Source organism: Tupaia chinensis, unplaced genomic scaffold (genome assembly GCF_000334495.1).
Source record: "Tupaia chinensis unplaced genomic scaffold, TupChi_1.0 Scaffold000081_1, whole genome shotgun sequence".
Taxonomy (NCBI): Eukaryota; Metazoa; Chordata; class Mammalia; order Scandentia; family Tupaiidae; genus Tupaia; species Tupaia belangeri.
The window spans coordinates 7,543,815-7,561,072 of record NW_006159542.1 but is presented as its reverse complement, the minus strand read 5'-3'; the positions used below and the strand labels follow the sequence as shown (position 1 = coordinate 7,561,072).

Here is a 17,258-nt window from a genome sequence, read left to right as displayed (position 1 = left end):
ATTTCTGAGACCAGGTCTGGGACTCTGCATTTTAAACATAAGCTTCGCAGATAATCTAATGTCCCGTACAGCTTGAGAGCAAGCAGACTGGAGGATGAATGAACCTACCTCTTGTTTGGAGCCCTAGAGAGGCAAATAAGCCTTCCTGCTATCACCCGCCGCCATGCCACAGCCACAGGGATATGACAGTGCTCACAGCCCCCTGACTTTGCCCTCACTTTCCCCTCTCAGTTAACTTGTTGCTGCTATTCCCCTTCACCTATATGCCCTTCCCCATCCTGTCACTTGGGGAATCCTTGGTTAATTTTAAATATCTGCTTAAGATTTCCTCTCTCTGTGGTACTTTTCCCAACCCCCTCAGACTGAGCTTATAGGTATGCATATGTGCACTTATTTATAGCCTCTTTTAATAATAATAATCATGATGATGATAATGACAACTAAAATATATTGAGTGCATTCATGGTGCTAATTACTTTATGCATTATCTTATTTATTTCTTGCCGCCATGCTGTGAGGTGAGCATTAATCTCATCTCAAGGAGAATAAATTCCCCAAGCTCCATTGCTGTTAGGTAGAGAAGCTAGGATTTGAAAACAAGCAATTTTTATGGAAATGGTTTAAGGCAGCTCATAATATAAAATCCAACATGATTGTATTTTGAAAAGTAGGTGAAAGAAGCAAGATAAACAAAACAAGGAAGATAATACAGTATCAGGAATGGGGTTACTGTAAAAATCTTAGAAACTCCCTTTCTCAGTTCCCCATAGATGTCTCAGTTTTCATGCTAGATTATAATTATTCCTTCCAAAAAGTTTTTAAAAAGAAAAGAACCTAGAGGCACATGCTTAGGTTTGTAGTGAAAGGTAACTGTGTCAGGGACCAGGCACAGAAGGCTACGTAATCAGGACTTGGTCTCCTGGCTCAGTGCCAGTTGGTTATTTTAATTAAAAACGAGCAGTCATATGGGCCAGAATGTGCAACGTTTGTGTGACCAGCCCATTCTCACCCTAAAGACACATGTATATGGGAGCTAAACAGTGATTAGATATCTTGGTGAGCTTGCAACAAAGGGCACCACAGGACTCCAGGCTAAGGCTGGGTTTCGAGCTTTGCTTCAGAGCATCTCTGGTTCATGTTGGATCTCTCACGCCTAGAACAGTGCCTGGCACATACAGGAGGATAACTAAATATTTATTTTATAAAAGAAGGGATCTATCTCATAGCAGGGATGATTTTACCAATGGACAATGATTTCTCCTCTTCCAGGCTTCTAGCGTAGCAGAGCACAATGTAGAATGCAGTGTCTATTTTAGAGGACCAGCTCAGTATAGACTGAGTTACATTAAACATCTGGGGCAAAAAGCCTAACTTGAAGGTCTGACAATAAGTCTTGCAGTGCAAAATCTACCATCTTTCCTCCCCCTTTTCCTACTGGCATCATCTGCCTTCTCCCAATACACACATAATGTGACATATGAAGGAAAACATGAGATGTGAGGACCAATTCCTTAAGTTTTTTGAAGTATGCTATATTGTAGACACCTCTGTCTCCCTCCAGAATCAGACACTGGAGAATAGTGAACAAATATGTACAAGGGCCAGAATAGAGAGGATCACCTGCTTTCATTCTATAGACTCTAACCAGACTTTCTACTCTGGGTCTCGGAGTCCATTCCCAGCCCAAATTTAGGGATGCCGGCAGGCATTTGGTAAAGGTTCAAAAAGTAGAAAACAGCTGAGTTAAGATCCACCAGGGATTTGATGCCCTTCCCTCCCTCTGTTTATCTGAGAGCTAATTTAATCCATCTGTAGGAGTGTCTTGGTGTGGTTGTACATGTTTCTGTCAGTTGAGGTTTACCTGACGTGAGTTTGGAAAAAGGACTTTTATGCTATCTGCATGAGCCTATTTATCTTTCCAAGTTTTCGGATTTTCCACTATTACTCAGGGTTGCACGCCCTACCTGTCTCACTACAGGGCCCCTATGTATGAAAAAATAACTGAGGAAGGAGACAGGCAGCGGAAGCTGAAGGAAAGAGTAGAATGTTTACACCTTATGATGAAGATCCCAGAGCCCTTTCTGAACAGGTTTTGTAAGGGGCTTTTGTTCCCGCCTTGGTGTACAGGAAGAATAGACTGTCTTTTATTCCTGGCAATAATGACCATCATCAATACCATCAGCACCACCACTATCATCACCATCATTATCACCACAACTAGCACCACCATGATTACCTCTACAACCAACGCCCTATTATCCTTCTTCTTCCTCTTTGTCTTCATCATTATAGCCGCCACCCCCACCATTATCACCATTATCATTGTCTTCATTTTCGTTGGCTCCACAACCCGTATTAAGTGGATATTATGATCTAAGCCCTGTTCTTCTAGATTTCACCTCATTTAATTCTTAATATCACTATGATTTAGGTGCTATCTTTTTTATTGGGCATGTGCACTCACCAGAGAGAGAGAGAGAGAGGAGAGAGAACCTTCCCAAAGGGGCAGGATCATGCCATAGTTCTTTTCCTCTATTTCACCATCCTGTCAGGATTTTGGCCACATGCATAAACACGCACAGGTCCAGTGTGTTTTTCAAGCCACCATGGCTGGAATTCATCCTTTGATCAGCCATGTCGGATCATGCTCCCTCTGTGTGATACTTATCTGCTACACTACTGGGCTGGCCCCATACTATTTTTTACTCCAATTCATACAAGAGCAAGATGAGGCACAGAGAAGTTAGCTTGTGCAAGTTCATACATATAGACAGAAACATTCGGCAATTCAACCCACCTCTGCCTAGTTTCAAGGTCTATGGATTGAATGCTATACTCTCATTCAAAGTGTCCTAGCACCTGAAGCTATAAGTATGAAATAGATTACTCCTTTGATTCATGAGAAGACCAAGGTTCATAAAGGTAGAGAGGTTTTGACTTAAAGGAGTAGGAATTGTCTAAAAGATGAAGCCCAGGGAAGATAGGCCCAATGCAGAGCTGAAGACATATGAAAAAGTATATTTAGAAATGCTCTTCAGGACCAACAGATGGTTAATGGTTATATCACTAGACTCAAATGGCTGACTGTGGTTTGAGTCCCAGAACTGGTGGCTTCAACCTCACCCTGGGTGCATGTGCTTGAATGCCCAAAATCCCAAGAGGAGACTAGAGAAGAAGATATTGCAGTGTGGTTATCCCCCCTGGAGGTGGTGATTTCTCACTTTCTGTCTCTCGTCTCTGTCTCTACAGTGAATACACAGGCTCTGTAACATAAATCTCTTTTAAACAAACAAACAAGTAAAAAAAAAAAAAAAAAACCCTCTTCATCCTGCGGACCCAGGTGACTCCCCTCCTGATATTTTCTAAGATGAGCCTTTTTTCTTTAACTTTTTCCTTGATTCACAAGAACTTCTATCAGAGAATTTACTAACCTCTATTATTATATCATGTTTCATTGTCATAGACCTTCTGGCTTTCTTTAGGATAGGCTGTTTTAACAGTTAGGCATTATCCACCCTGAATAGTTAGTAGTTGAAGAATACTTGTCATTTGGAGATGCATGAATAATGTTAATTGATTGAGGGGATGAACAAATGAACAAAACGAACAAATGAGTGAATGCATGAATATCGGGAATTTCTAGCTGCATCTTTTTACTATAGGTAACTCAGTCTCTCCAGATTACTTAGTGTCTCCATGTATTCATCAGATAGACTGAATTTAACAGTGTAGTAGTTTCTGGATGAATCTATTTATCTATAGGTTATTTAGTATCTCCAGGTTACTTAGTATGTCCATGGACACACCAGATAGACTGAACTTAACAGTCATTCAACACCATCCTATCCCTAACCACTACAATCTTGGCAGGGTATTTTGTACTGGTGCCTTCTATTCAAAGAATGAATTCTTCAGCCTTTGCATATGTGGCATGTACTTATTTTTCAAAATGTGGAGGATGAAATTCTGCAGAATTAGCTAGTTAATTCAACCATATTACTTATGTGCATTGGGCAGTGACAACCCTTCCAAGCCCCAATTGCCTTCTCTGTAAAATGGTGAGAATATTTACCTCATTGGAGTGTGATGGAGACAAAATAAGATGGCATATATGGGATTGCCTATCAAACAGTACTGAAATGCCATAATGAAAGCTCATTTCTTTTTCCTTTCTTCAATTCATTCCCTCTCTCTTTCTTAGTCTCTTCCTGTCTTTGTTCCTTCCATTACTTTTCCAGAAGCTATAATAGAAGCCAGGGTCTCAGCTACCTAAAGGAACCTCAAATTTTTGAGAGTTGGAGCTTTTTCAATTTTTTAATTGCCATAAGTCATGTGCACTTACCAGAGAAAGACAGAGAGACAGGCAGAAGGAGAGAAAGTATCTCCCAATGGGGTGTGTTCATACTGGAATCCCTTCTTCTCCATCTTTTTAACCTGTTGGGATTTGGGGCATGCATGCACATGTACTCAGTATGTTTCTAAGCTTCCAGTGCTGGGATTTGAACTGCAGTCAGCCATGTGGGATCTAACTCCCTTAACTATTAGGCTTTGGGGCCAGTACTGGGAGTTACATTTTCTATAGTGAAACTCTCCCAGCATGGCTGAGCAAAGAAAGTAGATTAGAAATGCTTCTTTAGAACAGATTGGAGAGAGGCTGTCACCCCAGAATGCCAGATATCCAGGCTGGAAGAGTCTATCTATGCAAAGGTTGCAAGCCAGCAGCTTCCAGGCTACACAACCCACAGAAATGTTTGGTTTGGCATGCAAGTGCTTAACAAAAATCAATAATAGTTGCCAAAATTAAAAATAAAAAAGAAAGAGATTTCAAATTTTTTAAACTCCAAATTTCTTGTATTCAAGGGAAAAAAATGGAAAATCTGGCAATACTAGGCTCACATTTCTGCATTGCTGTACTTGGCTAGAACCACTCCCCTTTAAAGCAGCCAAAACAAATGATGTGTTTTTCATAGTTCACCACAGTCGCCACCATTCCCTGTAGTCTTTCCAGGTTGAGCCTGAGGGGCATTTCCATCTGTCATTGAGTTTGTATCATCTCATTTATCAGATTGAAGGCAGAATTCCTTAAACCCCTACCTTTTTCAAAAGAGTATATAAGAGAGGGAGAAGTGAGAAGGGGAAAGATTAAGGGGGGGGGAGGGATATTGTAGTTTACTTCATAGGAGCAAAAATTTAAAAAAATACCTTTAAGAGAGCCTCATGGGACCAGCAGTTAGCGTAATGGCTATGTCGCTGGACTCCCATGTAGTCGACCACTGTTCGAGTCCCAGATCCGGTAGTTTAAACTCATGCTGAGCGTATGTGCATGCGTGCCCAAGATCCCAAGAGGAGAATGGAGGAGAAGGGATTGCTGTATGGCCATCCCCCCAGGAGGTGATTTCTCACTTTCTGTCTGTCTCTCTCTGCCTTTCTGGCGAGTGCACGTGCCCCATAGCAAAAACCTCTCCCAAAAAAAAGAAAATAAAAAAAAGAGAGAGAGAGAGAGCCTCATGCGATATATACACCTATGACTGGAGTTACATGAAATTCAAAGGTAAGCAAAACTACCCATAATAATAAAGACCAAAACATTGGTTAATGCATATGGCAGAAGAAGTGGAGGATTCTGGAGAATTGGAAAAGGCCACATCCTGATGTGGGTAGTTGTTTTATGAGTGTCCATAAACATAAAAATTCAGGAAGCCTTTTGCTTAAGATTAGCAGGTAAGTTATATCATAATAAAAATAAATAAATTTCAACTGTATCTCTAAGGTTTTATTTTTTAAAGATGAGTTGTATAACCATAGTATATATAAATACCACTGGTACTAATATTAATAATGCACAGTAATAATAGGTGTGTAATATACAAAATAATACACTGGGCTCCACCCATTTACTGCCTTTTCCCTCGCCCCACCTGATTCTGGAGATGTTCAAGGGTATGACTCCTGATCTGGGTCTAGTTCTCATTTTGCAAGTGCAGAAACTATGGCCTAGATGCAGGTGCTTGAATTAGAACCTCAGACACCTGACTTAGCAATCATGAACATTTAGTGAGGGACTACGGTATTGAGCACCAAGAGAGGTCAATCAATGCCCATGGTTCTGCCTTCATGAAGCCACTGTTCTGTGCACTAGTCATGACGCAGGGTCTCAATATTAACATTCTTTTATCCACACATGCCCATACATTTATGGTGCTAAAATTGAGCCTGCCATGCCTAAGTACCACTGGTGAGCTGCACTCAGCTTGCACAGTCTCACAAGAGCCAACAGTGCTTGGATTTCTCAACTTTGTGTTCAGTGACAACAATTTGGCTATCTTGAAATTATCTACAGTAGGAGTATTTACACCACAGAAATTGGAAGATGCTACAAATCAGGTTTGTGGAGAGAGCTAGTTGTTAAACATATGCCAGTACATACCTGGTAAGTGATTAGTCCTACCTTTATTATTATCATTCTACCTTCCTTAGAGGCTTCAGGGGTAGCTAGAGTAAACTATAATATCAGACCTACTTGGGTCCCTCTTCAGTTCCTCTTAGGTAAGTGCCTTCCATCTCCGAGATTCCATTTCTTCCACTGGAAACATGAAGACACTAATACCCACCTCATAGGGTTGTGTGTGGTAGGGAGGAAGGATGGCAATAAAGGATGGGAGTGTCTAATCACAGTAGGCATCCACTAAATGTCAGGTCTCACCTCTCACTCTCTTACCTTGAGGACAAAATTGGCCAGAGGTGGAGCAGAAGCCTACCTCTGACGTTGTGCTGGGGCTAGAGTCAAACCCTCAGAAAGCAGAGGAGCACCCAGGGCCTCCTCTGGCCTGGAAACACCTACACCAACAACTCTATTTCTGTAGCTCTCACTGTATGAGGGGCAAGGGTGCAGCAGAGGCCAGCTTTTCAGCCTTATTCCTGGAAATCATCAATCTCTGCCCTTCGCCCTCCTCCCTTTTTCTACCACATTTTTTTTCTCCTGGATAATGAGGCCTCCAGAGACCAGTGGAGGTCTGAACCTCGTTATGGCTCTCTCAGTAGGCCGGCATCAACAAAGGCAGGCAGACCAGGGAACTAGGTGGGGGTTGGGGCGGACAGGCAGCGGGTGGGCCACTAGGGGGGGGGGGTTGCAGGCTTTCAAATCCCTGGATTTATTTCACAGTGAATTATAACTGAACTCTTTAGTGCCCAGGACTCACAGAAGGAAGGGTGGGAATTCACCCAAGGGGTGAAAAAGACCTCAAGTAGGATCTGGGCCCAGCCAAGAAGATCCCTGATACTGAGGTCTTCTGTGTCCTGTGTCTGCTCCACGTATCAGTAAGACTCACCTGCTTTGGGGTAAGAGGAAGTTTGAGTAGGTAAAGGGAGGGAGAGAGGGAGGTGGAGGGAGCTTCCAATCACAAGCCTAGCTTGCAGTTCCAGCTATATTATCCGGTGACCCTGGGATAGTCACTGCCCTCCATACTCCACACTTCCTGTCTGTGCAATGCGGGGGATCCTGCTTGATAATCTCCAAATTCCTTGAGACTCTGACATAGGCGCTGTATTCACACCTCTAAGTACACTGGGACATTCCAGAGATGTGTATAGGGCTTCTGGCTCATGAATGGGAAAAGATACACTGAGATTAGGCAAGGGATAAAGGAACATGAAGTGAAAGAAATAGCTCTGTCTTGTGGGTACATGGGAAAACTGGCACAGAGAAAGAGAGATAGAGACAGGATGGGGGTGGAGGGCAAAGAGCATTGGTGGGAGGAGGCAGAAGAGCATGAAAGAGATATTAGAGAGGAAAGAGAGGAACAAAGAGTGGAAAAGATGAGAGGGGGAAAATGAAATAAAGTTGAGGAAACAAAGACAGAGATAGAGAACATAAGAACAAAAGAAGAGAAAGAGGAGTAAGGAGGATGCTGGGTGCACAGGGCAGTGGAAGGGGTCTGGCCAGGTCCTTGTGCCCAGAGTGCTGAGCAAGCCCTCACAGTCGTGCCCTCAGCTCATTCGCGAAACAATACACCCCATATCGGGTTCTGCCCGGCTATCCTGAGTGGGATCTGCAGCAGGCAGGCAGACATCAGCTCCCTGTCTGCAAGGCTTCCCAGCACCTCAGCCAGAAAGGCCGGTGGAGAGAGGCAGCTGAACTTCACCTTCCCCCATCTCTCATCTCTCTTCTTTTCTCACTTGCTTCAGGTTTAGAAGCCAGTACCCAGAGTGGCATATGAGGCCTGGGGGGCTTGTAATGCTTTTGAGGTTGGTGGAGGGGGTCCCATATCAGTTCTGGGGGCCGCAATTGATTGGGTAATGCAGAAAAAGTGAGAATTCCAACCTCAAAGCCAAATTGCCACTGCCACAAGACGAGGGGGTCTTCACAGTCTCATTTGGCTGGGAGCAGTCCAGCCCGGCACATGGGTAACATTTGGGTTTGAGTTCAAGCAGCCCTCAGTTTGGGCCTATCACATTACCTCTGAGATCTCAGTATCCTCAAGAGAAGAAGATGCAGTGAGCTCTCCCTGGTAAGATTGTTACGGATATTCTGTGTGCTGAGCAGTAGGCACATGGACATGGCCGGGGCTCCCTAAACTGCAGGCATTACTGTTCCCTGGATTCCCTACCAACTGCTTTCCACCAAACAAGTAATGCATAGGGGAAAATACCAGAAACCTGGGTTTTTTAGTGTGAAAGGCTACATGGAAGGCACTTGTCTTCTAAGAGTTTATACTTGAGTAGCCAATAGCACCATACTATGAATATGGACCAGGCAGACATGAATCCAGGATCTGGCTCTATGCTCACTACCTACGTGGTACTGACACCTAAGTTTGCTCATGTGTAAGCCAGGGACATTAGCACTTGTATTCTTAGGCTGTTATCAGTTTCTGTGGGACAATAGATAAAAGAGAGAAAGCTAATACTCCAATATAAAAATGGACAAATAAGCTAGACAGACAACTCTTAAAGGAAGACATGTGAATGACCATAAAGCATGAGAGAAAGTTCAACATCTCTCTCCTGTTTTTTTTCTTTTTTTGAAAGAGAGATTTTTGCTATAGGGTACATGCACTCACCAGAGAGACAGAAAGACAGAAAACAAAATATTACCCCCCCAGGGGGATGGTCATGCTGCAATCCCTTCTCTTCCATTCTCCTCTTGGGATCTTGGGCACACATGCACATGTGCCCAGCATGAGTTTTAAGCCACCAGGTCTGGAACTTGAACTGCGGTCAACTACATGGGAGATCAGCAATGTAACTATTACACCATCTGCTGGTCCCAACATCTCTTATCATAAGAGAAATGCAAATCAAAATCACAATGAGGTATCACCCAACCCTTGTCAATAGTTATAGTTTTAATAAATAAATAAATAAGTGTTGGCAAGGCTGTAATGAAAGGCACTACTGGTGGAAATGTAAATATGTATAGCCACTATGGAAAACCATAGAGAGGTTCCTCAAAAATTTACAGATAGAACTACCATATGACCCATTTATCCCAGTCCTTATTATCTATACAAAGGACACGGAAGTAGTCAGAAAGACACTTGCACATCCATGTTTATTGCGGCATTAGTCACAATTGCTAAGTCAGGGAATCAAGCTAAGTGCTCAAGAACTGATGACTGGATTAAAAAAACTATAGCACATACACACAGTGGAATATTACTTAGCCATAGCCATAAGGAACAATTAGACTGTCATTTGATGCAAAGTGGATGAGTCTAGAAGATTTAATGCTAAGTGAAATAAGGCTGTCTATGGAAGACAAACAATCCCTGCAAAACATATACCAAATGTCTGCATTCTATGGCCAAAATTGAAAGATTCAAAGATGTAATAGTGGGGAGGACAAATATAGATACCGAAGCCTGTATGGGAGCATGTAGATGGGGCAGGTGGGTTGTAAGGGCTCAGTAAGGCTTATAACAGACACAAGAATATAAGGTTATTTGTTGAAAACGATGTATACAATAATATCCTTGATTTGATTGTCACACTGCAAGCATGCTTTGAAAAACTACATGGAATACCATAAATATTTATGACAATTAAATGCATATATATATATATACATATATATATATATATCCTTAGCCTTAGGCCTGACAAAGAGAAAAAGACTGGAGAAATGATTGTGAATGAGTCTCCATCCCAAAGGGCATGCAGGATAATTAAATGAGATAATAAATATAAAGGGTTGAACTTGGGGTCAGGACATAGTAAGCTTCTGCAATACCATTTCCCTTCCTCACCACTCACCTCCACCCGTGTGGGGTTCAGCCAGTGGGGGATGTCACGCACGGTCACGTTCACGGGCAGGATGATGGACTCGCTGTTGTGGTCCAGGCACGAGGTGGCGCATTCCGACCCTGAGGGGAAGCACAGCACAAGGTGGCAGCTTAGCCACAATTTCTTGATGCCAATGGCTACCCTTCCATAGAGTGGGCCCTGCTACTCCTTGGTCCCCTAGATGTCCTAACTTCAGGGCAGTGGGGAGGAGAAAGCTTGGCTAGAAGGACCTTCTTTGGTCCCTGAGTCCACACAGTTGGCACTCATTTCCATACTTTCGGGCCCTGAGTCTAGTTTGGCCATGTACCACCTCTACTTGAAACCCTTTCCAAGGGTTCCCACTTCCAGGACAAAGTGCAACCCCTTTGCCAAGCATTCACCTGCATCCCATGGTCCAGTAACTCTTCTCTCTTACTAACTGCCTTTTCAGTTGGCCCAAAAGAAGCAAACTACACTTGATTTTCCATCTATGTCCCATACTTTCCCTCTGTGGCTTTGCGCATATTCACCCTGTCTCCTAAAATGTGCTCCCTGTTGGCCTTCCCATAACCAAATTCCATCAATTCTCCAAGGCCAAGTTCAAAGTCCTCTGAGAAGTCTGCCTTGGTTTCTGCAGTTGAATGAGAGCCTCTGTCTTCTGCTCTCTATCTCTGTCAAACACTGATGAATCTCAGTCTATTGTGGGCCTCACCCTCTGTGCCTCCTCTCTGCCGTTAGAGGATTGTCCAGGAGAGCAGAGGTGTGATCGGTTCACCTCTGAGTCTAACTCAGCATCTACAGCCAAAGAGAGCTCAGTGAGCACCAGCTGAGTGAGTGATGAGTATAAAAATGTAACATCAGCTTCTTAGTCCCCAGACTTCTCTTTCCAAAAGGTTTTATCCCTGGCTTCCTGGTGCCTTCAAGATTTCCCCAACTCCTTTTTGACTGATGCATTACTAATGGCTCTACATACCTCCATCCAAGTGCCACTTTCTCAGAGAAGACCTCCACAGTTTCCCAGACCAACCTCCCTCACAGGAGCCCATCCCCGAATTTATCACAAGCCCATTTCCCATTTGTCTGGTGATTGTTATATCAACTGTTTTTTCCTTTGCTGAATTATGACTTCATGGGGCCAACACTGTAAATTTTTCCACCCCATGCCCAAAGCTGGTACTATGCACAACACGCAGTACTTAATCTCTCAGGGAATAGACATGAAATGAAATGAGAGAAACAATGAGTGAATGAATGCATCAATGAATGAGGAAACGAATGGATGAGTAAATGAGTGATAAATAGGTATTTAGGTATCTTGTGAAGAAGGAAGTGAGTATGGAAAGGGATAGTTAAGGAATAAATAACAGGTTGTCATTAAAGAATAAAATAAGTAAATTATGTAATGAGTCAATGAAGATGTGAATGATTAGCAGGGATGGGTTAGTACATAGAAACCCTTGGTGCAGGGACTTCTAGGCTGTGAGTTGGCATCTGAATTTAATTTGGTTTATTCATTCTTCACCCTGACCTCACACAGTCTGAGGTCTCCTGAAAATCAAACTGATCCCATGGGATATCCTCAATACTCCAAAGAGGTACCCATTCATGTAGACGAAGACTTGAGACGTCAGAATATGACTAGGTCACCTCTCTGTCATAGCACAAAAATCACCCTCCAAATCCTAAATGCCATTCTAAAGGTCCCCTTCCAATACACATGCAATGTGTTTATAGATGGACATACATATACACATATACATATATATGCGATATACATTTTTTTGCTAGCAGGGCCTTTAGCCCCCCTGAGTCCACCCAACTGGCATGCACTGCCACACATATGGACCCTGCCTCCAGTTAGGCCATGCTCCACCTCTACTTGAAAACCTTTCCAGGGCTTCCCACTTCCAGGACCAGGTGCAGGACAAGGTGTGGTATTTATGTATGTATATGCACATGATCTATCCAGTACCCCTTCTGTTGCCATCTTACTCACTCTCTTTAGTCTAAGAGACTCACAAGGTTGAAGAGAGAGGCAGGATCAGTGGGAAGCAAGTCCAAGGCAAAGTTTAGAATCTCTTCACTTTAAACATGGGGGCACTGAGCCCAGAGCGGGGAGATTCCTAATTTTGCAGGTGGTTTTCCTATCACCTCATTTTCCTGCAAACTCAGCCCTGTGAAATGGGCGTCATCACACCCACTTCACAGGTGAGGAAGCCAAGGACATAGAGCTCAGGTGAGAGGCTGGGAATTAGAGGACCAAGCTTCAACCTCAATCCTGACTTCTAGGACCAGCAAAGCATCAGATCTAGCCACATGGAGAGAAGACAGAGGAAGGCACAGACAGAAGGAGGTAGAGACGTGTGAAGGGCCAGAGGACAGCAAAGAAGTGGAGATCACACAAAAAGAAGAGTGATGAGAATAAGAAAATAAGGGGAAAATCCCTAAGCAGTCAGAGAAACCTAGTGGTTTGTATTTTTTCATGAGACCAGTTCTAAAGGAGTTATTAGGGAGCAAAGAAGGGATGAGGCTGTAATGATAAAATTCTTAAAAAAAATACAGCTTCTGAAAAATAGAATAAGGCTATCTTATCCCATTAGAGAGGAGGAAAACAAAAATGCGGTCCAAACAGGAGGCACTTGCTGTCCTGTGCAGAAATCCTGTCTTAATGTCTCTCTCTCCTCTCAGTGCCCTTCCCCCACACCCCAGCGTCAGGACCAGGTTGCTGTGTTGTGATATATGAGCCGTAATTGGCATCATTACAGAATGGTGATCTCACCAGGCCCCCGCTTCTCCTTCCCGGGAGGTGCGTGGAGGGTGGCAGCCGTGGCAGGGGGAGCAGCTACTTTCCAAGGGCTCACAGCTGCCACTGAAGCCTCCCTAGGCTGCTTGGGAGAGACCAACAGAGCCCGCCTGGGTGACTCCAGAATGTACCTTCCAGCCCCCAAGACCACTGCCTACCTCACCCCTGCTGATGAGGCCACTGATTGAATTCTCTCCGTGGTGCAGTGGGCTCTCCCCAGAAAAGGGTTCCAGACAGGAAGGTGGATATGAGGGGCATTTGGAGGTGAGGGAGGAGAGGAGACAGAGCTGAGGAGTGGGGGAGGGAAACCTGCTTTCCTGCCTTCCCTTTCACTATCTTCCTGTATCCTTATGTTGCCTTTTCTCTTTCTGCTCTCTCCTAGTATGCCCCTACCCACCAATCGCCTACCCTGAATTACCATATTCATAAGATGGACATCTGGGTGGTCGTGGGGACATGGGGTCTGGGGAGGGATTCAGATTCCAATGTCATACAGATTTCTTTCCCTTTGTGCTTTGACCATGAAAAAGCTCAGTGGATAAAGAAATACTACCATCACACTCCTTCCCCACCTCTGCACTGTTCTGAGAGAAAGAGCCAGGCATTGTGGCTCATTTGCATGTGGTTGTGACGTGTGAATGCAATATATGCACAGTGAGGCCATGTGATGCATTTGAATGGACATGTGTGTGAACTCTGTTATCCTCTTGTGCTACTGTCTGTGTGTTTGATATCTGGGGGTGGAGGGGACATAAGATCTATTTGTGCCCACTATGTATGTGCCCTTATACATTGTGTGTGTGTATATGTATGTGTGGGCTTGTGTGATGCCTGCATGTATGTGTGTTTGTGTCCAAGATGCATTTGTGTGGCATTTGGATGGGTAGGCATGAGTTTATCGCATGATGTGTGTATATGGAGCTACATTTGATTATGAAGCATTTCTGCTTGTGGTCTGTGTTTATTTGTGCTTGTGTAAGTAAGTATATTTGAATACATCAAATCTGTACCTACAGGATTTTTATGAGGGTCACTTACTTAGAATTTTTCTCCCAGGGCCACTCAACACCAGTCATTCGTATGACCAAATATTTGCCTGTGCTTTCTGAATGAGTTGGGGGTAGGAATTGCATCAGACATGTTCAGGGTCATGCATGTCATCAGGGATGATGGAAAGGAGGAAGTTTCAGCCTTGGGATGGAGCAAGACTGCTCTCTATGGCAAAACTTACTTGTTGCCCCAACCTTCTAGAATGTTTATATCGGCAAGCCCATATACTGGGTGCAGGATCACATCCCCACCTCTCTGTGACCCTCCTGGTCGAAGTCCTTTTTCTGTGTTGGTGGCTCTAAGATTTTGAATATTTCATGAATCTTCAGAGAGAGTAACCATATTCTCTGGTGTTTTCTGATCCATGCAGCCTACCTCCCAAGTTTCCCAATATTTAGTGGTCTTTCAGAAATTTCCAATGGAGCAAGTGCCCTGGACTAAAAAGTTCAGATTCCTATTCTAAGTTTAGGTTATGTGTTTGCATCTGGTAAAGGAGGTGGTTAGAGCCCACACATCACCACTCTCCAACCACAGACCTTGCTTCTCGACATGCTGTGATAACTCTTGGTTTGCTGGGTGAAGAATGCATTGGCTCTGTGCACATTCAAATAACCTTCTGAGCCAGACAGCCCTGGCGATTGCCCCATAAATCACACTGGCCATGAGAAAGGACGTTCAATTCCCTGGGCTTTTCATCATGGTCAATTAGGGAGTCAGCCCAAGAGGTCAGCATCACTGCCCTTAAATGAGGTCAGCCTCCATGCACTCCGAGTTCCCCAGAAAGTCATGGAGTCAGTGATTAATGCCCCTGTCCAGACACTGCTTCCAACCAGACAAATCCCTGGCATCAAATCCTGAGTTGTCTCCCCTTACCGTGTGTATTTTTTATTTTGTTTTGTTTTTGTTTTTTTGTTTTGTTTTGTTTTTGTTTTTAACCATGTGAATTTTTTGAACCAGCTTCTAACCACACAAATAGTATTTTTAAAGTACCATTTGTCTTCGTTTTGGAGGTGGCTGTGATGCCAATGGAAAAACGTCATTTGGGAGTAGGACAGGCCTCTGGATTTAGGGGCATGATCCCTTACCCCTTGAGGTTTCAATGTCATCATCTGTTAGGGGTTTTTGAGAGGGTGTGGTAGGATGCCTTTTATCCTTTTGATGCAGACCTGACCCATAGCAGGCACTCATGAATGTTGACCATGGTGCCCAATTCAAGACTAATAACAAAGGAGACACACTAGACCACCATTGCTTTCCTAAATATGATGTGTGCTTCCGTATCTTCTGTTCTTGATTCCTTCTCTATGGAACTCCACTTCTTGCCCTACAAGCTCTCTCGAACTCCTGTATAAGGATCTCAAACAGTTTTTCCATACTCTGGTATAACTGCACACCTACTCCCCTATTGCTGGGTCTCCTTCTGTGAAAAAGGTCTGGTCTCATTCATCTCTGTTTCCCTAGTGCCTTGTGCAGTGGTCTCACAGAGATGCTCAATGATCCACCTAGGCACTAACCCCAAGCTCCCAGAGTTCTCAGAAGGACTCGGCCCCTCCTGCTTCTCCCCTCATGGGCCCATCATACCTATGGCGTAGCCGTCAGGGCACTGCAGTTTGAGGTTGCTGTTGAGCTGGTTCGGGGCTGAGCACTGGCCTTGCATCTCCTGGCAAACATGGAAGGAGCCACTCCAGGTGCCATCTTTCCGGCAGTGGATGACGTTGCTCCCACGTCCCTGAACACCACAGAAACATGGTCAGGACCAAGAGAAACCCTAGTCCCAATAGGATATGCCTCTAAGAAGAGAAGGGAAAACAATTTCTCATCTTTCCAGAGCCCTGAAAAATGTATCAGAACCATTTCTTAACAGTGGTTGATACTCAATCACCCTGAATGAAAGGTATTGGTAGTATTCCCATTTTATAGATGGTGAAACTAAGGACTAAGAACAGACAGAAACTTGCTCAAGGTTTTTCAGACAGCCTACCTCCCAGGTTTCCCAATGTTTAGTGGTTTTTCAGAAATGTCCAATGGAGTCATTATAGTTTTGATTTTTCTTTTAATCTGAGGAGATAGAAATCTGTCAGCTCTCCTACTTACAGAGTAGGTGAGAACATGAGTTCTGAAGCTGTGCATGAGAAGATAAGACATACTACAGCTTGCTTCTTCTCAGCCAATGAGAACAAAAATATCCTATGTCAGGGCTCTGCCATGTGTTAACTGGGGTAACCTGGGCCCAGCTAGAAAGTTCTCTCTTCTGAGGCAATTCTTCCCCCACCCTCCCCTTTCATCACAGCAAAAGTGGTTCAAAGAGAATGGTGTCTGGGGACCAGCAGTTAGCGTAATGGCTATGTCGCTGGACTCCCATGTAGTCAACCACAGTTCGAGGCCCAGACCCGATGGCTTAAACTCACACCGGGCATGTGTGCGTGCATGCCCAAGATTCCGAGAGGAGAATGGAGGAGAAGGTATTGCGGCGTGGCCATCCCCCTTGGGGGGCGGTGATTTCTCGCTTTCTGTCTCTCTGTCTCTCTCTGTCTGTCTGGCGAGCGCACGTGCCCTATAGCAACAAACTCTCTCTCAAAAAAATAAATAAATAAATAAAAGAGAATGGTGTCCGAATACTTCTGTTTCTGCTCCCCTCCCAATTCTTTAAAATAAGCAATGTGTAGTTTCTCAATCTTCTGCAAAATGTTAAGCATATGCAGATAGAAGACAGTCCCTTCTCCAAGTCCCTTCTCACCCCTAAGAGTCCAATGAGAGGTCCTTTGTAAATATTTTAGAGTTGTCCCTGAATTCAAGGCATATTTCTACAAGCTCATTCTGTGCTCATCTCTGTGTGGTCCAAAAGTTAAGAGGACTAGTATCGGCCTGGACGAGCTAATGGCAGTCTTACAAGAGGCTGTGCTCAGTGATGCAAAGCAAGTATCACCTCAGCACTGTGAGTACGTGAGAATAGTAACTGGTTGTGAGGAGCAATCAGGGAAAGTCTCTTAGGGGAGGCAATTTATGGAAAATAGCTTTCAAGAATGGATAGAATCTCAAGCAGAAAATGAATGAAAGGACATTTGTGGAAGACATAAAGACATGTGCAGATAAGAAAAAATAGTACAGTGAGCACTAGAGAGTATGAGGTGGCTCTGTTTCTATC

At 43.9% G+C, this 17,258-nt stretch overlaps 1 protein-coding gene across 1 annotated transcript in view; it reads right to left on the bottom strand.

Moving 5' to 3' along the window:
* Window positions 1-17,258, bottom strand: part of PAPPA (pappalysin 1) — a 280,168-nt gene that overhangs the window by 21,051 nt on the left and 241,859 nt on the right. The window contains exons 20-21 of the mRNA XM_006142815.3: window positions 15,695-15,842; window positions 10,252-10,361 (exon numbers count right to left, since the gene is read on the bottom strand). Coding sequence (XP_006142877.1) covers window positions 10,252-10,361; window positions 15,695-15,842 — 258 coding nt within the window. The remainder of the gene's footprint in view (window positions 1-10,251; window positions 10,362-15,694; window positions 15,843-17,258) is intronic.